This window comes from Cervus canadensis, chromosome 33 (genome assembly GCF_019320065.1).
Source record: "Cervus canadensis isolate Bull #8, Minnesota chromosome 33, ASM1932006v1, whole genome shotgun sequence".
NCBI lineage: Eukaryota > Metazoa > Chordata > Mammalia > Artiodactyla > Cervidae > Cervus > Cervus canadensis.
In genome coordinates, this window is record NC_057418.1 from 17,046,671 (window position 1) to 17,073,437 (window position 26,767).

General features: G+C 37.1%; 1 protein-coding gene across 8 annotated transcripts in view; it reads left to right on the forward strand.

Moving 5' to 3' along the window:
* Positions 1-26,767, forward strand: part of UTRN (utrophin) — a 538,889-nt gene that overhangs the window by 272,750 nt on the left and 239,372 nt on the right. For all 8 annotated transcript variants that reach the window (XM_043457450.1, XM_043457448.1, XM_043457451.1 and 5 more), the window contains 2 exons: positions 2,531-2,685; positions 19,438-19,627. In XM_043457450.1, the coding sequence (XP_043313385.1) occupies positions 2,531-2,685; positions 19,438-19,627 (345 nt within the window). The remainder of the gene's footprint in view (positions 1-2,530; positions 2,686-19,437; positions 19,628-26,767) is intronic.

Genomic DNA, 26,767 nt, shown 5'->3' on the forward strand with positions numbered 1-26,767 from the left:
GGTTGTCTGAGGAGGGACAGATAGCTGAGAAAAGAGAAGTGAAAAGCAAAGGTGAAAAGGAAAGATATACCCATTTGAATGCAGAGTTCCAAAGAATAGCAAGGAGAGATAAGAAAGCCTTCCTCAGCGATCAGTGCAAAGAAATAGAGGAAAGCAATAGAATGGGAAAGACTAGAGATCTCTTCAAGAAAATTAGAGACACCAAGGGAACATTTCACGCAAAGATGGACAAATAAAGGACAGAAATGGTATAGACCTAACAGAAGCAGAAGATATTAAGAGGTGGCAAGAATACATAGAAGAACTATACAAAAAAGATCTTCATGACCCAGATAACCACGATGGTATGATCACTCACCTAGAGCCAGACATCCTGGAATGTGAAGTCAAGTGGGCCTTAGGAAGCATCACTATGAACGAAGCTAGTGGAGGTGATGGAATTCCAGTTGAGCTATTTCAAATCTTAAAAGATGATGCTGTGAAAGTGCTGCATTCAATATGCCAGCAAATTTGGAAAGCTCAGCAGTGGCCACAGGACTGGAAAAGGTCAGTTTTCATTCCAATCCCAAAGAAAGGCAATGCCAAAGAATGCTCAGACTACAGCACAATTGCACTCATCTCACACGCTAGCAAAGTAATGCTCAAAATTCTCCAAGCTAGGCTTCAACAGTATGTGAACTGTGAACTTCCAGATGTTCAAGTTGGATTTAGAAAAGGCAGAGGAATCAGAGATCAAATTGCCAACATTTGTTCAATCATCAAAAAAGCAAGAGGGTTCCAGAAAAATATCTACTTCTGCTTTATTGACTATGCCAAAGCCTTTGACTGTGTGGATCACATTAAACTGTGGAAAATTCTGAAAGAGATGGGAATACCAGACCCTTTACCTGCCTCCTTAGACATCTGTATTCAGGTCAAGAAGCAACAGTTAGAACTGGAGATGAAGCAACAGACTGGTTCCAAATCAGGAAAGGAGTACATCGAGGCTGTGTATTGTCATCCTGCTTATTTAACTCATTTACAGAGTACATCATGAGAAATGCTGGGCTGGACGAAGCACAAGCTGGAATCAAGATAGCTGGGAGAGATATCAATAACCTCAGATACGCAGATGACACTACCCTTATGGCAGAAAGCAAAGAAGAACTAAAGAGCCTCTTGATGAAAGTAAAAGAGGAGAGTGAAAAAGCTGTTTTGAAACGCAGCGTTCAAAAAGCAAAGATCATGGTATCCAATCCTATCACTTCATTGCAAATAGATGAGAAACAATGGAAACAGTAAAAGACTTTATTTTCTTGGGCTCCAAAATCACTGCAGACAGTGACTGCAGCCATGAAATTAAAAGATGCTTCCTCTTTGGGAGAAAATCTATGACCAACCTAGACAGTATATTAAAAAGCATAGACATTACTTTGTCAACAAAAGTCCATCTAGTCAAAGCTATGGTTTTTCCAGTAGTCATGTATGGATGTGAGAGTTGGACCATAAAGAAAGCTGAGCACTGAAGAATTGATGCTTTTGAACTGGGTGATGGAGAAGACACTTGAGAGTCCCTTGGACTGCAAGGAAATCATACCAATCAATTGTAAAGGAAATTTGTCCTGATTGTTCATTGGAAGGACTGATGCTAAAGCTGAAACTCCAATACTTTGGCCACCTGATATGAAAAACTGACTCCTTGGAAGAGACCCTGATGCTGGGAAAGATTGAAGGCAGGAGGAGAAAGGGATGACAGAGGATGCGATGGTTGAATGGCATCACTGACTCGATGGACTTGAGTTTGAGCCTGGCATGCTGTAGTTCATGAGGTTGCAAAGAGTCAGACACGACTGAGCGACTGAACTGAATTAGCAGCATGGTTCTGTTCTTCTGGTACTCTAGGGTGGATTTTTCTGCGAGTTGCTACAAAAATTATGGGAACATTCATTAGTCATTTAGGTTTCATGGGGAGTATCTTGATGCAGGGGCTCTCAGGGATAAAAAAAAAACATGTATCATACAGCCAATGCCTATGGACACACAGCATCAATACAGTGTACTCAGGCAACTCTCAGTAACCCTTGCTTCACTACTGGATCCACCCAACAGTTAACTTTGTAAGCAGGCATAGTGATCCAGGGGCAGGAAGATTTCCATATTGTAGACCTTTCTGTATCTCCAAGTGCATATAGAGGAACTAACTCTGTAGTAAATTCATTCCTATGAGATGCATATTCCTGTTTTGATCAGATGCATAGCATTTGTAATGAACAAGACAAATGGTTTGAGGAATTAAAATATATCAGAGAGGAAAAGATAGTAATCTTTTAACACCATCTGCTATGTACTTGCTATGTACTTGATCACTTTTCACTTCCAGAATTATTTTTGTTTGAGCTTACATGTGAGAATTTGTCTTATAATGTGTTCCTTTCTTTTGATATCTGTGTCTGAAACATATTAAAACCTATTGTGAAAGGACCTAGTGATTCGGTCATATTTGTAACTGAATGATCCAGTGTTAATGATTACATCTGAAATTACACCTTAGATGTTGCTTCAAGAACTGGCTCCTGGAGATGGTGTTGTAATGGCATTCGATAATGTCCTGCAGAAACTGCTAGAAGAATATGGTAGTGATGACACGAGAAATGTGAAAGAAACCACGGAGTACTTAAAAACATCATGGATCAATCTAAAACAAAGGTATTGCTGAGGCCTTGGCAGGTGTATGTGTGTATATTGTCAAGTTGAGAATTTGATTGCTTTGACTTTCTCATGGAAGCATGTAGAAGATGTGCCTACTAGATGCATATTTTATTATTATTTTTTAAAAATATTATGCTGTGCTGAGTTCATATTATCACACTTCATATAGAGTGTGATACGTTAGCTAATTGAATTTCTACTATGGAGTTTTTCCTTGAGTAAGTCTAAACCTTGACAGTGGTCATTTTATGAGTTCTGATTTTCTTATGCCTCTCAGCATTGCCTAGAATACATTTTGTGGTACTCTGATGTTAAGGAACACTTTGGTATTATGGCGCCTCAGGGTAACATTATCCCTAATAGTGAAACATGTGCTATTTGGCCAGGTTATCCTCATTTGAGGATGTGAACACATGGATCCACACTAGACTCCTGAAATATACTAAGTGTATATTGGGCTTCAACTCATTTATTATCTTTTCTTTCCATTACTCTGTCTTGTCAGTATGTTTGGAACAGTCTAAAATAGCATGTGTTTATAAGAGAAATTTTTCTGTCACTTGAACATCTAGAATTTGAGGCAGTGTTAACAGTGGTTAGCATCTCTTTAAGGCTGTGTATTTATATTCATCTTCAGTAAAAGAAAGTGTGTACTTCCTGCACAGTACTGGGAATACCTGTGTCTAAATGAAATTATGACTTCACACGCATCTTATATATTCAGATGCAAATGCCTGAAAGCTAATTTGATATCAAAACCACATTTATTTTGCAGTGAATAAAATGGAACACTTATTATACATATTACTAGTAATGAATTAAAGCCAAATGTTTAGTAACAGTTTGATCTGGATGTATTTTGTACATTTTTAAAATGTCACTTTTAGTTAGAATCTATATTGTAAATTTTGGGAAGCTCAAAATTATGAGGCAGTTCATGAACATGAATATGTTGCCCTGTCTCCCTTGGATTCTGGAGAAGATAAAAACAAGTGTAGGAAATACAAAACTCTGAAGTGGTTAAAGCAGAATATAGTTGTAATATTGATCTTTCTATCATTTTAGAACAACTGCTTTTGTTTTGTTGTGACAGATAATTTGGGCATAGTAAGGATTCTAAAACTAAGGCGGGGAAGAAGGGGAATTAAAAGCATCTTTAAAGTACAAACTTACATTCTGGGGATGTAATGTAAAGCATGGTAATTATGGTTAACAATACTGTATTGTGTATTTGAAAGTTACTAAATCTTAAAATTTCCCATCACAAGAAAAATCTGTAACCATGTGTGGTCATGGATGTTAACTAAACTTGCTGTGCAAATCATTTTGCAGTATATACATGTATCAGATCATGGTAAGCTAATATAGTCACATATGTCGATTGTATCTCAGTTAGAAACCCCAAACGTAAGGATGAGAGAGATCATCCTTAAGCGTACTTCGCCTGTGTTTCCAAATATTCCATCTGTAAGAATTATGACTTTGTTTATATTGTAAACAATACTGGAAAAATTGATCACTTTGGAATGTGTGGCCTGCTTTATTTAGCAACTCCAGTTCTTTTTTTTGCTTTTACTTTGTAAATATTTTAAGGCAGCCTACAGCAGTAGTTAGATTAGATGGAAGAAGCAATTAAAAATGAATTATATTCCAAGGTGATCTTTCATTTATCAAAGCTGAGACGACCACAGTGTTCCATTTTCATAGTAGTTAACAAGTCATTCTCTTTACTCTATTTTTCTTTCTGCATTTCAGGGGGAAATGAATAAACATGTTAATATTTAGACATGATTTAGATATATTATTATCTATGAAGCAGAGAAAATACAACAAAATTGTGGCTCACAGAATCCCAGCATGAATAATAGCTCTATTGCTAGGATTTTTTATTTTAAACAGAATGATATTTACAATTTTTAACTGTTTAATTGGAGATATTTCTAGAATATAGAAATCTTTCCTTACCTTCTTAAGTATAGTACGTGAACCTATATTAAACATTTTTTGAATTCTTGGCATTATTGTTATGAAGATAGAATTAAGGAACTGTAAGAGCTGTACATGAACCTTATAGTTCACTTAAACTGGTGTTTCTTAACCTTTTTGACATTATCATCCCCCTTAAAGAACACTTTCAGTTTCCTGCTCCCAGGACATTGTAATACTGTGATCTCTCTTGGTACTTTATAGGTATATGATTTCTTCATAAAAAGAGCCAGTTTTTCTCACTTACTCTACCACCTCACCCCACCAAAAAACCATTTATCTCTTCCGTTGAGAATATTTGGTTTACTGTAATGCTCTTAGGCTCAGAGAAGTTAAATGACATGTTCAAAGGCACAGCACACAGCCAAGATGACATTTTTCTAACCTGAATTGTGACGGTGCTCTCCATGTTCTGAAGAATTGGTAGCAAATTTATTCAGGTTGCTATGCTTTGTGAGATTCTATGCTTTGTTTTTAGTGTATAAATTTTATTTGCCATCTCCTCATGGTCAGGCTGTGTGCTAAGCTCTTCCCTTGTATTATTTTATCCTTACAACAACCATAAGAGATAGGCAGAATTTTCATCAACATTGTCAATGAATAAACTGAAGCAGAGAGAAGTTAAGCAAGACATAAGATCACACAGCTCGTATAGACAGAGCTGAGACTGGAATCCAAATCTTTTTGCCTGCTACCAGGCTCTTACCTTCCTTTAAAAATAGTTTTCTTTTTCTTCTTTGTTATCAGAACTTTAGCTGTTGCTGATGACGTCTCTGTGTACCCACCTCTTGGATCTTTGTCATTCCAGTGCTGGTTCTTATCTGTGTTGAGTTTAGAAACCTGATCTGATTAAAGATACGGGAGCATCTGCTATGAATAAATGTAACTCTCTTCCAGAACGTGGCCATTGTGCCTGTTGTAGTGGCCATGGAACAGCCTTATACTGTGGTTTTTCCCTTATCGTCCAGCCACATTCTGAATGTACATCGTTGTCAGCAGCCAGATTCTGGAGGGGTGAAGGGTTATTAGATTGCCTTGGAACACTGTTATTGCAGCATAACGTGTGATGTTTAATATCAGCTTTCAGAGGAAATGTTTTGGCTGAATTGCAGTTTGACTAAGTAATTTGGCCATTCATAGTTACAGGTCCACAGTCCCTTATCTGTCATACCAAAATCCAATAGGCTCTGATAACCGAATGCTTTGAATTGACATGAGGCTATTTATTATAGTTTTTATTTATCCTGCTTAGTGCAAATAACTTTGTTCCTAGCTGCAGAAATATTAATGTGCTTGCTACTTCAGACTGTAGTTGGGGTTAATATGCCATTTAGATACATTCATAATGGTTTCCTAATGTACAAAAAATTCTTAGTTCTTAAACATTACTGGCTCTCGATATTTTGGATTCTGTAACCAACAGGTCTGTGTCTGACATTTTAAACTAATTGAAATACCTTGTGTTTAGTTGTGTCTGACTCTTTGTGACCCCGTGGACTGTAGCCTGCCAGGCTCCTCTGCTCATGCAGTTTCCCAGGCAAGAATACTGGAGTGGGTTGCCACTTCCTACTCTAGGGGATCTTCCCTACTCAGGGATCTGACCTGTGTCTCCTGCATCGGCAGGTGGATTCTTTACCACTTAGGGCCACCTGGGAAGCCTAGGACATATCTTGACTACCATTCTTTTCACCAATGAATTTTTTTTTTTTTTTACATTTCTTAATGCCCGTTAACAGATTCTGTAGTGCACATTGAGATAATGATAGTTGAAATTTACTAATGATAACTTTTGGAGTGTAGATGCCTCAGTTGGATCTGAAATGTTATTTTAACCCTGGAGTGCATATATTCATGTATATGTGTATGTATATACACATACACACATACTTGCACACATACATGTACACAGTTATTTATCCTGAAATATTGTGAGGGAAATGAGACAATATAACTTTATGTTATAAAGAATAAATGATCCTATAGATCATTAATTACTGGATATTTTTCTCTTTGTCCTCATTCCCTGGAAGCCAGCTTTTGCTACCTACTTTAAGGCATTTCTTGGTTTGTATAGGCAGGACAGAAAGTACACTGACTATGATACCTAATAGTCCTTGATTAACATCTGTACTTTATTCACTTATTTGCGTGAACTTTGACCAAGTTATTTCAATTCACTGAGTCTCAGTTCCTTGCTGCTGCTTCTTGTTCGTTGTTTTAGTCACTAAGTTATATCTGACTCTTGGTGTCCCCATGGACTCCTCTGAAGCCCACCAGCCTCCTCTGTCCATGGGATTTTCCAGGCAAGAATACTGGAGTGGGTTCCTTCTCCAGGGAATCTTCCCAACTCAGATATCAAACCTGCATCTACTGCATTGGCAGGTAGATTCTTTACTACTGAGCCACCAAGTAAGCCCCCACTTGTACAGAACATAATATCTAATGAGTGAGACTATTGTGAAGATCAAAAATTATGTATGAAAGTTCTTTGTACATGGTACATGCTCAACAAAAGATTACCCCAAATTATTATCATCTGGTCTGTCGTACTGTGTCTTCCTTATAAATCCGTTGACCTTCAGTCTGTTTGACAGTACTGTCTGTGGTTAAATGAGCGGAAGGCTGAGTCATCATCAGTTGTTTGTCTGTAGTCAATTTGAATAGTCTCTGCGTCAATTAGTGACAAAATAGTTGGTGATCTGATTTACTGAGTACAGTATACATTTTCTAAATGTTTATTAACAGATGGAACTTTTAGAAAATGCAACTTTCTTGGTTTGTGTTCTTGTCTATTCAGTCTGCTATAACAGACACCACGGATTGGGTGGCTTATAAACTACAGAAATGGAAGTCTGAGATCAGGGTGTGAGCATGGTTGGGTGGGGACCCTCCTCTGGACAGACTTCCTGTTCCCCCACGTGGCAGAAGGGAGAAGAGAGCTCTCTCAGGCTTCTTTTATAAGACCATTAATCTCATTCATGGTGGCTCTGCCCTCATGACCTAATTGCCTCTCAAAGCCCTCAGTTCAGTTCAGTTCAGTTGCTCAGTTGTGTCTGACTCTTTGCAACCCCATGGACTGTAGCCCACCAGGCTCCTCTAACCATGGGGATTCTTAAGGCAAGGATACTGGAGTGGCCTCCTCCAGGGGATCTTCCCATCCCAGGGATCGAACCCAGGTCTCCCTCATTGCAAGTGGATTCTTTACTGTCTGAGCCACCAGGGAAGCCTAGCAGTGTAGCAAAGAGAATATTTAAAGAAAGAATGGAGAGAAGAAAATGTTTCTAGGAAGGAATGATCCATTGTATTTCATTAAACTGAGAAATCCAAAAAGATGATGTAACACTATTCCTGGAATTCCACATCTTGGAGATTGTTGTTTGTTTGAAAAGAACAATTTCAAGGAGTGATGGAGTAGAAGCTAGAGAGTTAGATCAAGTTGAGGAAGTAGAAACAATTTATGGGACCATCTGTAGAGAAGTTTGTTGTTAAGAGGGACAGAGAGATTAGGTAGTACCTGGAAGGCAATGAAGGGTAGAAAGAAGTGAATAACTTTTCTTTAAAATGGACAAAAATAAAGCCTGTGAATGTGCTCATGGGGTTGATCTAGTAGAGTTATGATTCAAGACTGAGGGGAAAAAGGAAGAGGAAAGAGGTCCTTCTGTTGATAAGAAGGCAGGATCTATAGAACTGAGTTTGGTAAGAGCTGGGATGCTTTTTCCATTATGACAGAAAGGCAGTGAGAAGATGAATGTAGATACACGTGGCCTGGCGCTTTAGTGGTGGGAAGTTGAAAGATTCTCAGTGCAATGACGTCTGCTTTCTTTATGATCCATGAGGCATCCTCTTGGTGAGGTTGGAGGTGGGACTGTGAGAAGTTTGAAGAAAGAGGATTGTTTGTAAAATCAGAGTCTAGGTGGGTGGGACAGATAGCTTCCTAGGGGAACTTCAGTGCGGGGCAGTGCTGGGTGCCTATTTGTGATCTCTAATATCTGTCAAGGGAAGATAGTCCTGTTGTAGTGCTCTTTAGCAGTGTGTATCTACTTGGAGGTAGGTCAAAAGAATGCAGATGAAACACAGACCGAGAGGGAGTCGGGGAGAGGAAGGTATTTGTAAGGGAGTGGAGACTGGGACACTTTTAGTCGATAATGGTGTCTATCATGTCCCTTTCCCTGTGGGGCGAAGTCCCTCACTGGAGCCTGTGGCTTGTCAAGCAGATCTTGAGTTCGATTTCAGACTCTACTTCATTGTTGGGGCAGCGAGCAGTGTCTATGTGCCATTTCCATGGACATGGAGGTTAGCGTATGAACACAGTGGAGAATGTCTCCTGTTTTGAAGGAGTGGGATTTTGTCTGGAAGATGGGGAACAATGGCTTAGAAAGCAGCGATGCGAAGGAGGCAGACTCTCATGTGAGTGCTTCACCCCAAACATATACGGTCCGAAAGAAAAAAGAAAAAAGCTTTGTTAAAAGTTCGCAGATAAATTCATGGCCCTATGGAAACCAATTTCACTTCACAAGGTGAAGGGATTGATCTGAGGAGTCTGCCAGTGGTAGGATAGGTTTCCAGGTTTAATGGAAGAAGGGTTTTGAGGGTAGGTTGGGGAAGGTGTGTAGTGTTGGGGTGTGGTTTGGTATTGGTTGGCTAATGAAGATCAAATATCTTGTAGTGACTTAGTGAAAAGGGAAATAGGATGTGGTGTGCTGAATCCTCACAGGGAAATAGTTCTGTCTTGAATATTTATACAGTGGGGGTGGGGAACTTCTCTTAAGCTTCCAAGTGATGTGGTTGGCAGCTTAGAACAATCTCCTTAAATTCAATGGAGTGAGTTTTTAAGTGCTTGATGAGAACCCAATATCTGTGTAACAAAGATTAGTCACAAAATACCATAGAGGGTTGGGAATTTCTTCAGTGACTAATTCATCATCAAATCCACTGCATTTCCTCACTGCATTAAAGCGTGCTTTTAATATATTTCCTAGTTAAATGATATTTTGTACACCAAAGGACAAATTACCTTGTGAAGGTACTCATTGGAAAGCTTAAGGAATTGTTTCATTGCAAGTTTTCTACATGCCACTCAAACTACTGATGCTACTATTTTCCACTCTAGAAGAGAAAAATGTATTTAAATCTCATGTGACTGTAAAGGTCACCTTTAAAGTATACCAAAATTTAGCAAGATACATCTCTAGATTTGCTAAGACATTCTTTTCCATTGAAGTCTTTAAAAAAAAAAAAAGATTCACCTATTTACATTCAGACACTCTTTTGACTAATGATAAGCACATGCATATTAAACAATATTATATATTATAGATTAAAAAATGAAGTATTATTTAACATGTAAAATCACATTTTAAAAATGTCAGTTATGTGGGTGACCATGTTTTGTAATGCTACAAAATTACTGTAAGCTATTTTGTAGCCTATCAGCTAGTTGCTTGTATAATAGACTTCTCTTTAAAAAATAAGCATTTGCATTTTAAAAATCCCAGTTCCTTTTAATATGAACTATTATAAATTTGTCACCCATGCATTCCTTAAATCTTTTATGAGAAGTTATTTATATTTTTGTTCTCTACCATTTCTTGCTCTAAAGAATTCTATAATCTGTTACTTCTGTATGAAGAAAAACTTTTTATTTCTGCTAAAATTATCCTTCTAAACATCAAAACTTATGTCTTTTAGATTTTCAGCCTATCTTTATGCTTTATGATTTGTGGATTTTAAAAGATTAAAAAAAAATCTTCTGTATCTTTGTCTAGTAGCCACAATTTCCTGAACATAAAACCATTTCCGATTCATTGCCAGTGTTCCTTCTGCTATACCCTCTCATTTACATTTCTCAGAACTTCCTCCCGCTCTGTTCTGATCTTTCTTGAGATGTAGCAACCAGGACTGCCAGATAGGAGCTCTGCATTGAGAATTGTGGACTAGTGTAAATTCAGCGCTGGATGTGCTGTTAGGACTGAATCTTCCACATTAGTGCTTCCTGACCTCTTTGCTGTCTGCACCACATATCCATTCCCATCAGTAACATTTTATTTACGTGCAGTGATTCTTCATGAAGCTGAATTTGAAACTAGGGGTGGAGTGAGACTGGATAAACTCTTCCAGTAGGTTTTATAATCTCTGTGGTGGATTCTGTAGTTTTCAAAGGACCGCTAGAGATTCTGATTCTGACACGGGCCCTTTACTCAGCTAGTCCAAGCTCCTTATTTTAAGGATGGAAATAGAAAATTGGAGATTTGAATGGTTTACCCCAAGGCGTATATCCAGTAAATGGCGGAGGTGGTAAAATTAGGTTTCCTTCTGAGAGCAGTGTGCAAATGGCAGTAAAAGTGACTTGTTAGCCGGTGTCATGTAGTGCATACATACTCCTGAGGCTCTAATTTTAGTGACTTTTTTTGCTTTGTGGCATTATGATAAATCAAAATTCCTTGAAAATAAAAAAAAAAGATTCTTATACTATCTTGTAGTGTCCAGTGTTACTATTCTAGACTTTTTAAAAAAAGAATGAAATGAGTGATGTGGGGAACTGATATCTTTGAGCTATACTCACTCTATTAGAAATATCATATGAACTTATATTAGTTTCAAAAATAAGACCATAATATAAATACTGTGATTGTGCTTTTAAAATGTATATTTATTATAATAACATGAAGATAATTTGGACTTCTGTACACAGAATTTGGTTTTCTGTATGTTCACTATTTTTTAGTTGATTATGATCATGGTAAAAAAAAGTTCCCCAGGACATTTATTATTAAAGTGCACATTTGCATCCTACAAATAAAATTAATTTCTTAGTATTTCACCAAATTAGGGAAAAAGTTTTAAGCCACTGTATTTGTGGTGATTTGTCATTACAGCAGCAATGACCTGCTAATAGCCACTATAAGAGAAATTATGGGATGCTGTGGAATGAGTTACCATAGGTTTGGAAGGTGTCTGCACCCAGTTCTGTAAGGGAAGTAGAAATTAACCAGGCGGAAAGGGAAAAGTCAGTGGGAGGAGGGAGGAGTGAAGAAGGATATTTAAAGTAAAAAATAAAGCTCTAAATGTGAAATAGTGACCACTTTGAGGGTTAGTCATTGGTTCATTTTTGTAGGTAGATAAAGCATGAGGCTTAGAGTGATTAAATACTCTTAGGAGAGATAAGCAAGGCTCAGACCATGGAAAACCTAGGTGCCAAGTGGAGTTTAAGGATGATGAAAATTATGTGGGAGGAGGTGGGCACTGCCTAGCTTTTACAGCTGGTCAGTAGTGGAGCCATATCTGCCTTAATTCAAAACCTGTATTCTTTTTACTATCAGTTCAGTTCAGTTCTTTTTGCTTTAGTAACCAACAAAGTAGACGTCTCTTAACCATTGCCTAGAAGTTATTTTGCAGCAGTTTCCTACAAAGTGAATATTTTTAAGGGACAATCTCTTTTCCCACTGATGACTAGTAGATAATTTGACAGATTTACAGTGAATGCCCTGAATTCTGAATTCAGAATATTCTGCTGGTTACCAGAGTGTGCTGCTGGTATTAATGCAGCTCAGTGGATCCAGTACTGTCTAAGGTCAAGTGCTCATGATCCTCTTACCTCCCTTTTCCTTTGAAGCATCATTTTAGACTTTTCACCTCCCCTGCTAGGCTAGTCCTTCATGCTTGTTAAGTATATAAATGACTCTTATATAGAATAACTCTCTGACTTCACCCATGAGGTTCTTAGATGTTTGTGTCCTCTTCCTTCTTCCCTAGTCTGGGCATTCTTAGGGTTTAATAGAGCTGATCTCTAATGATGTGGTTTTACATTAGCTGTTTGCCACATAACCTGTTATGTACATGTTATGTACATCTTTATTCTTAAGAATATAGGGCACTTATTATGTAAAATGAAAGTGTTTTACTTCACTAAATTTTATAACTACTAAATTTTATGTGTTCTTAAAATAAGAATAGTCTACTAAATTTATGATTACTAAATTTTGTATGAATGTTCTTAAAATTAGAATCATTTGCTCATGGTTGATTACTTGTGCATATGTGTCCTTTAATTCTGATACTCTTTTTGGTGCAGGCTTTATTTGGCTATTCTTAATATTTTTTTTTTAGTTGATGTTTTAATAATTGAAAATATGGGTAGGGTTAGGTGGAAGACTAAACACCATCACCACCAACCATGCAAATTCTGGTGGATAACTTGTAAATATTAAAAAGAAATATATGCATATGATTAAAAATGTTTTAAAAATTGAAAGATTTATAATACAGTAATCCCTTCCAAACAAATGAGTTCTGTTCTGAGAGCATGTTCATAAGCCCAGTTTGCTTGTTACTTCCAACGAAGTTAGTGTAGGTACCTAACTAACCCAGTCAGCTATATAGTACTGTATTGTAACAGGTTTATAATACTTTTCCCACAAATAATACATAAAAAAAAGCAAGCACAAAGAATAGACACTTTTAATTACAGTACAGTACTTTGAAAAGTTCAGTAGTCCAAGGTTCAGCACTGCTGCTTTTATGCTTGTTTCCAGTCATTCTGGGCTTGAAATAAAGGTACCACACTACCATACTCTACACAGTACTGTGTAGTAAAGTACATAAAATAAACGACTTGTAGAGGATACACGCACGCACATACAATGGATGCCAGACATGTGAACTAGCTTTCATGACTAGACATGGAAACACACATTTGCATCTTTGAAACTTTGCAACCTGAGGTTCATGTGTAGGGGACTTATAGTGGTTCTTTCACTGCTCATCACAGCCCTCTTCCTAGGGGCAACATTTTTCATTCCTTGCTTGATCATGTTAATTCTATTTTTAATTTTTTGAGGACTTGCCATATTGTTTTCCATAGTGTCTGTATCATCTTATCATTGAATTTTTAGAGAAGCAGATACTCAATGTTGACAGTATTGTGTCTGTCTAAGCATCATTAACAGCCAAGCACTGACATTTACTATAATTTTGTTTCTTCTCTATTTATTTTACCTGAAATTAATAATTGCCTTGTTTTTATATGCTTAGTTTTCCTTGCACCTATTGCTAATTCTTCCCACATTTTCCATGGCCTGACAGTACAATTTCCTACAAGGTCAATCACATTAAGCAGTCTATCACTTCTAATAATTTTTCTTGCAGACATCTCTTCTGGAGACAGTTTTCAAAGCCTGGTACACAGGCATTATCCTAGGGATTTTCTGAGCTCTCCTCCTAGGATCTCATGGAGTTTTTTGTTTATTTGTTTTTGTTCTTTTTTTTTTTTTCTGTTACGATGAGAAGTTGATTTTAATGTCATACTAATGTTAAAGAGAGGGCAGACCTCAGCATATTTGACATATGACACATAAGTTAAAATTACAGTACTTTTTACAAGCTTAACTGTATCCGTAATAACAACACCTGGGTTTGTCCACTTTTTAAGACTCTGTTTTGCTCAGATGGTAAAGCATCTGCCTACAATGCAGGAGACCTGGGTTCAATCCCTGGGTTGGGAAGATCTCCTGGAGAAGGAAATGACAACCCACTCCAGTATTCTTGCCTGGAAAATCCCGTGGACGGAGGAGCCTGGTAGGCTACAGTCCATGGGGTCGCAAAGAGTCAGACACGACTGAGTGGCTTCACTTTCACTTTCACTTTCTTCCTTGTTAATTTTGTCAAATTGAAACAAGAAACAGAGCAGTTGGTATGATGAAGACAGGCCTCATAAGATCCGATTTGAATACATAACCCTTTGTCTGAGATCTCCTTTCACCATTAACGTGAGAACCTGTTTGCTTCTCCATGTGTTGGATTTCTTGTTTTTATGCTTCCTAATGTATTGTCTTCTTTCTGGATTCACAAACTGAATATTCTAGAGGCCTTCACTCTGTAGCTTCTTGAAAAGTGGTATTTGGGAGCTAATTTTAAAGTCCTGTTATAAAAAGATTTTCATTATTTTATAAATGCTATTATAATGCTATAATGGTGACTTCCTTGTAGCTCAGATGGTAGAGACTTTGCCTGCAATGCAGGAGACTTTTGTTTGATCCCTGCGTCTGGAAGATCCCCTGGAGAAGGAAATGGCTACCCACTCCAGTATTCTTGCCTGGAGAATTCCATGGACAGAGGTGCCTGGTGGACTACAGTCCATGGGATCACAAAGAGTCAGACATGACTGAACAACTTACACAGAATGCTATAATAAAGACTCTGAGAAATATGGAGATGCAAAAGACTGCTTTTGCCTATTGTGTGTTTATAGAACTGGGAGAAAGACAAGAAATCTCTATGATATAGTTAAAGTAAAATGTAAGAGAGATAAGATCACAGTCTAAGGGTTTTTTCAGGATACATGTGATAAATTTCTGAAGAGGAGTTTTGACCTTTTAAGAACTCTGGGCGAGGAAACCTAATTAGACTGAGAGGTTCTGGAGGAGGTAGTCCTTAACCCTTAAAGGACTGGAAGGATTTTGGTAGGTGAAGATGGTCAGAAGGACATATTTTTTAAAAATTAGTTTATTTATTTTAATTGGAGGCTAATTACTTTACAGTATTGTGGTGGTTTTTGCCATACATTGACATGAATCAGGCATACATGGGTGTACATGTGTACCCCATCCTGAACCCCTTCCCACATCCCTCCCCATCGCATCCCTCAGGGTTGTCCCAGTGCACTGACTTTGAGTGCCCTGTTTCATGCATCGAACTTGGACTGGTGATTTGTTTTACATATGGTAATATACATGTTTCAGTGCTTTTCTGTCAAATCATCTCCCCCTTGCCTTCTCCCACAGAGTCCAAAAGTCTGTTCTTTATATTTGTGTCTCTTTTGGCTGTATTGCATATAGGGTCGTTGTTAACCATCTTTCTAAATTCCATATGTATGCGTTAATGTAGTGTATTGGTGTTTTTCTTTCTGACTTACTTCACTCTGTTTAATAGGCTCCAGTTTCATCCACCTCATTAGAACTCATTCAAATGCATTCTTTTTAATAGCTGAATAATATTCCGTTGTGTGTATGTAAAACCACAGCTTTCTTATCCATTCGTCTGCTGATGGACACCTAGGGTTGCTTCCACATCTTAGCTATTGTAAGCAGTGCTGCAATGAACATTGAGGCATATGTGTATCAGTCAATTCTGGTTTCCTTGGTGTGTATGCCCAGCAGTTGGATTGCTGGATCAGATGGCAGTTCTATTTCCAGTTCCTTAAGGAATCTCCACACTGTTTTCCATAGTGGCTGTACTAGTTTGCATTCCCACCAACAGTGTAATTTCCTTTTCTCCACACCTTCTCCAGCATTTATTGTTTGTAGACTTTTTGATAGCAGCCATTCTGACCAGCGTGGGATGGTACCTCATTGTGGTTTTGATTTACATTTCTCTGATAATGAGTGATGTTGAGCATCTTTTCATGTGTTTGTTAGCCATCTGTATGTCTTCTTTGGAGAAATGTCTGTTTAGTTTTTTGGCCCATTTTTTGATTGGGCTGTTTATTTTTCTGGTATTGAGCGGCATGAGCTGCTTGTATATTTTTAAGATTAATTCTTTGTCAGTTGCTTCATTTGCTATTATTTTCTCCCATTCTGAAGGCTGTCTTTTCACCTTGCGTATAGTTTCCTTTGTTGTGCAAAAGTTAAGTTTAATTAGTTTCCATTTTGCTTTTATTTCCATTACTCTGGGAGGTGGGTCATAGAGGATCCTGCTGTGATTTATGTCAGAAAGTGTTTTGCCTATGTTTTCCTCTAGGACTTTTATAGTTTCTGGCCTTCCATTTAGATCTTTAATCCATTTTTAGTTTATTTTTATGTATGGCATTAGAAAGTGTTCTAGTTTCATTCTTTTACAGGTGGTTGACCAGTTTTCCCAGCACCACTTGTTAAAGAGATTATCTTTTCTCCATTGTATATCCTTGCCTCCTTTGTCAAAGATAAGGTGTCCATATATGCATGGATTTATTTATCTCTGGGCTTCCTATTTTGTTCCATTGATCTATATTTCTGCCTTTGTGCCAGTACCATACTGTCTTGATGACTGTAGCTTTGTAGTATGTCTGAAATCAGGCAGGCTGATTCCTCCAGTTCCATTCTTCTTTCTCAAGATTGCTTTGACTATTTGAGGTTTTGTATTTCCATACAGATTGTGAAATTATGTGTTTTAGTTCTGTGAAAAATACCATTGGTAGCTTGATAGGGATTGCATTGGATCTATAGATTGCTTTGGGTAGTATATACTCATTTTCACTATATTGCTTCTTCCAATCCATGAACATGGTATAGTTCTCCATCTATTTGTGTCATCTTTGATTTCTTTCATCTGTGCAGAAGGACATTTTTATGTGAGTATAAAATTTTTATGTGGACGTGGTATTAAGAATATTTTAGAGGAAAAGGAACCTCCCACTTTTATTTGAATCATTGGAATGAACTAGGAGGTAAGTTAGTGATAGATTATGGAGAATTATTATTGAGTTCCAGGAAAGCAATTTCAATTTGTTCTGTAGGCAGCCAAACACTGTTGGAGATTTTTCAAAAGTAAATGTTGAGATGAGGTTGATGACATTCCAGAATGTTATGTAAATGGGATCACAGTATGCAGCTTTTATGTCTGGCTTCTTCCACTTAGCAAAATGCATTTGAGGTTCCACCCATGTTGTTGCATCCTTCATTAGCATTTAGATTTTTATTGCTCAGTAGTATTCCATTTTATGCATATGCCCCAATTTATCTATTTATGGGTTGATGATATTTGAGTTATCATCAGCTTTAGACCATTATGAATAAAGCTGCTATGAACATTTGCATTTAAGTTTTGTGTGGACATGTGTTTTCGTTTCTCTTGGGTAAATACTTGGGAATAGGATCCCTGGCTTATATCTTTAAGTGCATGGTTAACTTTATTAAAATCGGCCAAACTGTTTTTCAGGATGGCTGTACCATATTATACTCCCACCATCAACTGTGAGAGTTGCAGTCATTGCCCTTTGTAATGTTACCAGAACTTGGTTTGGTCATTTTCTTAAAGCCATTCTAATATGTAGTGATATCACATTGTGGTTTGAGTTTACATTTTTCTGATGATTAATGATGCTGAGTATCTTTTCATGTGCTTCTTTTTGCTATCCATTTATCTTCTAGGATGGTATGTGTATTTAAATTTTTCATCCATTTTTTAAATGAATGCATTTATTGATACATAAGATGCTTGTTTATTGTAAATTCAAAGAATGCAGAAAAGTACTAATAGGAAAGTAAACCACACTAGAATCCAGCACCTGGAACTAATTTAATATTAAGTTAGTGTTCCAGACCTTTCTCCATCTATCTGTATATACAAATGGATGGTTGATGATGAATGGATGAATGAGTGGATGGACAGTTAGAAAAAATATGTACATGAGATCTTATTACATGTGCTGGTTTTTAAATTGTGGTATAGTTCATGAAATTTACCCTTTTAAAGTGTACAACCAAGTGGCTTTTAGTATCTTTTCCCTGTTGTGCTTCATCACAACACTCTTAATTTCAGAACATTTAATCACTCCCCGAAGAAACCCACAACCATTAGCAAGTCAGTCCCCATTTTCTTCTACCTTCCAGTCCTACTCAACAACTAATCTACTTTCTCCTTCTATGGATTTGGTCCTCTTAAATATTTCATATACATGAAATCACAAAATATATGGCCTTTTGCATCTGTGTTTTTCACTTGGCAGAATGCTTTCATGGTCCATCCATATTGAGCATGTATCAGTATATCATTCCTTTTTATGATGTGATAATATTTCGTGGATGAATATACTACATTTTGTTTAGCATATCCTCTCTCAGTTGATGGATGGTCAATTCTATTATTTGACTTTTCTAAATAAGTAATGCTGCATTTGTGTACAAGTTTTTGTGTGGATATATATTTTCAGTTCTCTTGAGTTTAAATACTTAGGAGTGAACTTGTTGGTGTCCATTCATAAATTAAGTTGTTTTCTTTTTTGGAACTTTGAGATACATGAAGTTTTACAGATTGAGTTTACAGGTGTATGTATCTCTTAAATCATGCAACTTCAAGATATATGCTTTAGTTTTTGGTGTAGATTTAATGAATGCTTTATAAAAACTTAATTGTCTGGTGTCTTCTGAATATTATTATTTCATCTTAAAGAACCAATTTGCATTGATCTGAAGTGTTTAAAATATATAAAGTAAGTCCTTTAAATTATTTGATTGTATCTTAATCATTTACTCAGATGTTACTTCTTTCTAGAATTCACGTGTATGAATATTTATTGATATTACCTTCTGAGTGTTGGTGGAAGTCACTCTGTCGTGTCTGACTCTTTGTGACCTCATGGACTATACAGTCCATGGAGTTCTCTACGCCAGAATACTGAAGTGGGTAGCATTTCCCTTCTCCAGGGGCTCTTCTCAACCCAGGGATCAAACCCAGGTCTCCCACATTGCAGGTGGATTCTTTACCACCAGGGAAGAATAAAATGTACGGGGAATAACTTAATGTGCAATTTCGATTTGTAAAACGTGATGATTATTTTATGATATGGATATGATTTTGTTAATATTTATATCTCTCACCCACTCCTTCCTTTCAAAATTCCATTACTATTAAGGATTATTCAAGACACATAGAAACACATTTCCTAGTTACCTTAGGTACTTAAATAAAGGTTGCTTGGAGGCTGTGTGTTAATTTTTCTTTAGGGTGCGCTTGCTGTGTCCTGTCACACTGTAAGTAATGGAGGTGTGCCTGTCATTTTGTTACTTGCAGCATTGCTGATAGACAGAGTGCCTTGGAGGCTGAGCTAAGGACAGTGCAAAGCTCTCGCAAGGATCTGGAGAACTTCCTAAAGTGGATACAAGAAGCAGAAACCACAGTTAATGTGCTTGCGGATGCCTCTCAGCGGGAGAATGCTCTTCAGGACACTGTCCTGGCCAGAGAACTCACACAGCAGATGCAGGCAAGTGCATGGGAAACTGGGCCTTCTATTTTAATATTTGTCATCCTCTTTTGATCCATCTACATGCAAAATTTATTACAGTTCAAAGGTGAGGCTATCACCTTATTCAGTTATGAAATCCATGCTTCTCTGTGAATAATTGGTTTCCAGAAATGAGGTCTATAAAATACTCTTAGTTAATAATTAAGGAAAAAAAGCACCTTGTTTTATGGAAGTGATAATTATTTATTTAGACTTATAGGCTCATAACTACTCCATTTTCTGTCATCTTAAGCCCTATTACAGTTAGCCTTATTGAAACCTGATTTATCAGGGCAGTTCCTTTTAATATGAAGTTGTTTCTTTGTTCATTTATTATAAATACTTAATATAAAAGCTGCAAAGGCCCTGTGGCTTAGTTTGCAACTAAGAATATCAGGCTTGAGGGTATTGCTTTTATGTCTTTAGCTTGATAACTACGATTGTGAATGCAGTCTGAGGTTCAAATTTTCTTCCACATGAAATATGATAATACAAAATCTTTCCTTTAAAAGAATTTATGAGGAATCTTATGAAGCATGTCTGAATCTTTTTTCTGCCCCAACTGCAACTGCTTCAGTGCCCTTGAATTTCCCATTTTCTTTGTGCAGAATGACCTATTCTTGCCAATCACAGGCCTTCTCACTTAGAATTCGGTCTTAAACCAACTTCATTGGAGAAGTCTTGTTTACCAGAGTTTTACATCTGATTACTTCTTTATGCTGTGTCATTCTCAAAACATTTTGACAGGTATTATTTCTGATGCTTCTGAACTCATGATCCATTGTCATCTGATGCCTGTCTCCTCCTCTCCTAGTTGATCATGTGGTTCTTCAAGGGCAGAGATCACATTATTCCGTACTGTTGCCTATGCAGAGCTCTGTGTGGAAATTCTAAGCAAATACTGACTGCTGCCCTTGGGTCCTAAAACATCATCGTTATGAAATTCAGCATGATGACCTTTTTTGAATCCTTTCTTAGAAAATCTTTTCCCTCAAAACATCAGAATGTTAACAGATATGTGGGTCTGGATGAAGGGTCCAGAAACTTTCTTGGAACAGTTCCGATTCTTACAGATTTTCTCTGTTTGAAATTATTATCATTAAAAAGTTATAAATTTTTTAAAAAGACTCTTTTGGAATAGACTTATTAATAACTTATTCCCTTGCCTATTGACTATTAGAGTGTTTGATGGTTGAATTCTCAAGATTAATTCAACAAAAATCTGTTTACTTACATTACTTCTTATTTTTTATTCATTGATTCATTACATAATACCCTTGTGTCTTGATAATGAGAATGAGCAGCCAAATGTTGAAGATAAATCTGTTCTTTTTGTGTGTGTTTTGTATTACCCTCTGGAGTCCTATGAGGTCACTATACATGTTAATTGATAAGATATTTAGCTATCATCTCATGTTTACAGGCTTATGGAGAGCTCTAAATGTGGCTATATGCTAGAATATATTATTTTTTATGATTTAATGATCAGTCTGACCCAGTAATGCTCACGGATACTCAGTTTATTTAATGATGTTAAACTCAAACATACGCAGGTTGTGCATTTGAGAAGGTAACACTTTTAGACAATGAACAAAGGAGGCTTGACGTGAACCTTGATGGTGAGCACCAGTAAAACACAGACCTATTTTGGAGTTTAATAATGTCTGTAAATACATCTTATCCTGGGATATATTTTTACATAGCCAAAAACTCTTCTCAATATTTAATGAATTATTCAAACTGTGGAAAAAATACATGTAAATAGAGATGTTTAAAATCTTTCTGAATAGAAATAGCTAAGACGGGACTACTTGTCTTATGGCAACCAGCATCAGGAAAAAGAGGTTACTGACTAAAGTTCATTATAACATGAATGGTAAATGCTTCTTGAAACTAATTTAATGTTGCTAAAATAATTTATTTTGTCTCATAAGATATAATAAAGAGGGTATTTATTAAAAGCTTATTAACATCTCTCTACCTAAAGATAAGCACATTCGTTTATTTATGGTTTGGATGTTTCACATTATGATAGTTTGCCTGAGTTTTCACTCTCTTGCTTCTTCGTTAATTGCTGTTAATTTTAAAGCATTCTCTTCACTTTATTAAAAAAAGAAAATCAGTGGCTTTGCTTTGGGCACCTTATGGGTAGATGATTTTTAGGCTTTAGTACTATTTGCTTAGTATTTCTGATGCAACAGAATTTTAATTTTCTTTTGGATTTTTGTTTTAATGACTCTCCTTTTGTGTGAGTGAACAGACAGTTAAAAATGAAAACTCATTTGGAAATGGAAAGATATTTGTTGAAGAAAAAGAATGAGGAAAAGCACTTGGAATTATAAAACACATGTTCTGTTGGTGTGGTGATGGTGGTGGAGGACATGTGTGCACAAAATGATGGAATGAGGACCTCGGCAAGCGTGGGCTCCGTGTACCAGGGGTGTGTGTAGACTGCTTACACGACACATTCTCTAGTTGTACTTGCTTTGTATCTTAACCCAGTGGGATGCAGGGCCATGGGAATATTTCATGAAGGTGAAGAAATTTATTCTGTATTTGGTTTAAGGTGAATTTGGGTAACTTTTGATAAAGCATAGTTTGGAAGCACATGGGAAGATGATTAATTTCTTGGAGTATGCCATGATACATACCACTTCTGATAAGAATAAATGATCACATGGATGTATGAATTTATGTCTCATTGCCCTGCTGCACGGCAGTTAGGTTTTTCTCCTCAGCAGAGAACTGTTGGCAAGAGAAAACCTGATCTTTTTGGAGACGAAAGCTCTTGGAGAGCTGAGTGGTCCAGATCATAGAGAGTCTTGTATGACTTGCCAGGTATTTCATATTTTAACCTGGTGGCAATGAAGAGAAGTCTTTTAAGAATATTAAGCAAGAGCGTGATACAGTGGGACTTGATCTTGTAGGAATCTAACTGATGACTTTATGGAGAATGTGTTTGAATTGGGCAAAACTGACAGCCAAACAGGATACTCCAGCCATCTGGTCAGGGATGAAAATGACTAGAAATGAGGGAGTATGGGTGAAGAGACCTAATGACTTGATAGTTTGAGTAGACTCAGGGCGGGAGAAGGGTTATTGACAAAGAAGACTGATAGGCGGTGTCGGGATCTGAGATCGGGGACAACCGGAAAAGAAAAAGTCAGGGCAGCCGTGCAAGTTAGTGCAGAGTATGATGGTAAATTCCATTTGGACTGTGTGGAAATGAGGCATCTGAGGAGGGTCCAGGAGAAGATGCCTGGCACACAGTGGTCACTGTGGATCTGTATTCAAATGCGAGAACTTGACCAGAGATGCACAAACTTTTTTTGTTGTTGTTTTGTTTTTGAATGAAAGTCTGTTATTGATTTCCCAGTCAGTTTATCTATTAATTCAAATGCATTTACTCTTTAATTTTCCTGCCTGTATTCTAAGATATTATTATCATCACCTTAATTATATTTCAAAATATAAGCTTTAAATTTTATCAGTACCAATTAATTAACATGTTTTGATTCTTTCCTGAATAAAATTCTGTTGCCCTGTTGCCTTTCTGGGGTTGCTGTTTTTACTCTCTAATAATATGTGCTTTGGGATTATTCTGTTTTTATCTCCTGTGTTCTCTTTCAGCCTAATTTGTATCCTCTTTGCCATAGGCATAGACTTGGGTTGTTTAGATTGTTTCAGATCTTGTCTGTTACCCAGATCTCTGGTGTTTAGGGGGTAGCAATGGCACCCCACTCCAGTACCCTTGCCTGGGAAATCCCATGGACGGAGGAGCCTGGTAGACTGCAGTCCATGGGGTCGCTAAGTGTCAGACACGACTGAGCGACTTCCCTTTCACTTTACACTTTCATGCATTGGAGAAGGAAATAGCAACCCACTCCAGTGTTCTTGCCTGGAGAATCCCAGGGACGGGGGAGCCTGGTGGGCTGCCGTCTATGGGGTCGCACAGAGTCGGACACGACTGAAGCGACTTAGCAGCAGCCTGTACTGTGGAAGCTTCACCTGTTGATTCAGGGACAGGAATTACAACTTCAGTTTGTATAACAGCCTTATTAACATTCCACATACCCTACAATCCTTCCATTTCATCCCTTTAAGTTGTACAATTGAATTGTTTTTACTGTATTCACAGAGCTGTGCAACCTTTATTATAATCAAATTAGAATATTTTCATCACCTCAGAAAGAAACCCTGTAACCCTTGGCTGTCAATCCTCTGTTTCCAATTCTCTGACCCTCAAATAGTTACTAATCTACTTCCTGTTTCTATATATTTGCCTAAAAAATTGCTAGTTTTAATCACCTCGTTCTTTGATGAACTCTTCCGAGTTGGGCTTTGTATAGATATTTTGATGTTGTTAGACTCTCCAGAAGGAGGCAGTATAGGTTCTCAGTATACAGCTGCCGGGGAAAAAAATAGACAAACAGAAACACAAAAATGCTGCTTGATAAACGCAACCCTCTAAGACCCACTTTAGGGCTTTAAGTCATGCTGAAATGAAGGACTAAGAAGGCAGACAAAGTAAAAGAAGAGAAACGAATATTTTTAAGTGCTGCATTTCTTTTAAAGAATCATGACAATGATGCAGAAAGGTGAAAATGCAGACTTACCCAGGTTATTAATTTGAGCAGGACATAATGAGAAACTTCTGGCTTCTGTTTCTGGCTGTGCCCTTTAACCTGGTTATGGAATCATTCTGGGTTATTTTGCTCATTACCTAACAGTACTTTACCTCAGTGGATATTTACTGTGGTATTCAAAAGCTGAAGTATTTAGAAAATGCGTCTGAAATATATACACATAAACATAAAACCTCAAAATTCTGTCCTGGGTTCTTCTGTCTATGTGGCATATAGATCATGTCTTACATTTCTTACTTCTAAAATTAAAACAGCTTTATGGCAAATAAAACAAGATCATGAAGATACTAAGGAGAAATGTGGTAATTTGGAATGTCAATTACAGACTTTTTTTTTTTTAAATTAACCTTACCGTATAATTAGGGGAGTCTTAACCTGACATTCGAAATTTGATTTCTGATGGCTTTCCTCTTAGCTAAGCAGGCATCTGAGAGCCTGTGGACGACTCTGCTTTTAGGGTATGTTAGGTAAAGTCCCCTGCATGTATTTTTTGTTTTGTTTCAGATGGTCCTGTTCTGAGACCAGCATGGAGGGAATTTATTAACACTTAACGTCTGGGCTGATATCCTTAGAGTCAGATCCCCTTCTGTTCTGCTCGAGGTTTGTCATGGGCTCTATTCTATTCACTCATCCCATAGAACACAGCCAGAGCTGTGTTTAGTCGGGCAGCGAACGCATCTCTCTTTAAAGTGAGAGAGTGAATGCCACTGGATCGCTTAATATAAACCTGCTACAAGGCATGCATCTTGGTGATGTGTTGAATCTCTGTTCCCCGGGGATATCTGCGTTGTATCTGCAGCTTTAATGTTTCACTTAATATCCTTTTTGGCTACTGAGCGCTCTCCTCTCCCAGCAGCAGGCAGCGTTTGCCTGCCCAGCAACTTGCTTCATTGTCTGGCCGTGCTGGGCTGAGCAAGTCCTGGCTGTGTGCATCTGCTGGGGGCTTTCTGGGTGGCGTTAGTGTGTGTTTTTTAAATTGAGAAGAAGTTGAAGGAATACCAGCCTCCTTCTGCCTAGCACCTAAGTCCCCTGTATTTTTCAAATGCTTTCCTGGAAACGAGCATGCTCAGAGAACTGGCAAATCATTGTCCAGTGACCGGGAGGAAATGATCATTGCTCTTCATTTATAATGCAAATTCTGAGGTGTCTGCAGAAGTGTGGTAAACTTAAAATGATGGCTGTGGTGAGAACGTCTCTGCAGAAAGTTGTGGTTTTGTTACATCGTTTACAAAGGATGGCAGTTTCTTCTCCTCGGTATCAGAAGCTCTGTAAGGTAACTGAGTGATTGAAAATGAGGATCTCTGGTGTCAGACAATTCTACTGTTTCTCGGGCTCTAAAACCTAGTCTTTCAGGGTTCTTATCAAGGAAAGATTCCTTTTCTTAGTGACTAACTGTAGAAGCTGTTAAAGTGAATTGCTTAATTACATTTTGTTTCAGAATCAGGAGCAAGTACTATTTTAGTGCATATTTTATTTTGTAATTGACAAAATCTTGTTTTTTGTAAAGGACTAGTGAACTGTTTGGAGAAAATAATAGCAAAAACTACATTCATTAAGACCTGTTACCTATGAGGTACTTGTGTTCTTAATACTAAATGGGCAATTAATTTTACATAAATGTCAGTAGATTTTTAAAAAGTTTAAAATAATCTTTCAGAAGATTCATTAAAAACTGTCCATCTCTCTATAGTTCATTGTTTATCAATTAAAAAATTAAAACACATTTTAGAAACTATCTTGAGAAACACATCTCATGGTAAAATATCCCCCATATTCCTGAATCTTCATATACTATAGTTAAACATGAAGAACTGAATTTTGTTTGGACAGGTGGATTTAAGTACACTTTGAGAAGGCAACTTGTTTGACAGTTGCAAATTTCAAATACTACGTCATCCTAAACATAAACCATTGAATGAGCTTCTGTGTATTTGTTAAGTTAGCTATTATATTTTTTACTATTGTTTTGTTTTATGTAAACTATGTTCATACTTTCTTATTACTTTGGTCAGAAATTGGAGTGATTTGATGTGAGAAAGGAAGGAGGGAGTTATAACTGGAATGCTGAAGAAATTTATCCAGCACCGCAGTACAATATTCTTCCTTCATATCATGTTCTTAGTACCATTCCTGAGAATGTATCTTGTTGCCCTGTTAGCCAAAATCATTTATAATTCAAACAGCTGTCTCTAGGACAGTGTTATTTTTCTGACGTTATGACATGTCTGAGCACCTAAATCGTGCTTATTATATGGCAGTGGATTAGACAGGGGAAAGCAAAATTCTATTAACTTTATCATATATTGTTCTTTCTTACATTTTGGCCAATTAAATGTATTTCTGTCTGGAATTTTTTTTTTTTTTTGAAAAGTTTCAGGAGACAGATTATGGTGATGGGCATTCCTTGCAGAAATAGAAGCATTTTCATTTGAAGTTCATTAAAACTTAATACAGCTTGTAAAAATTCATATAT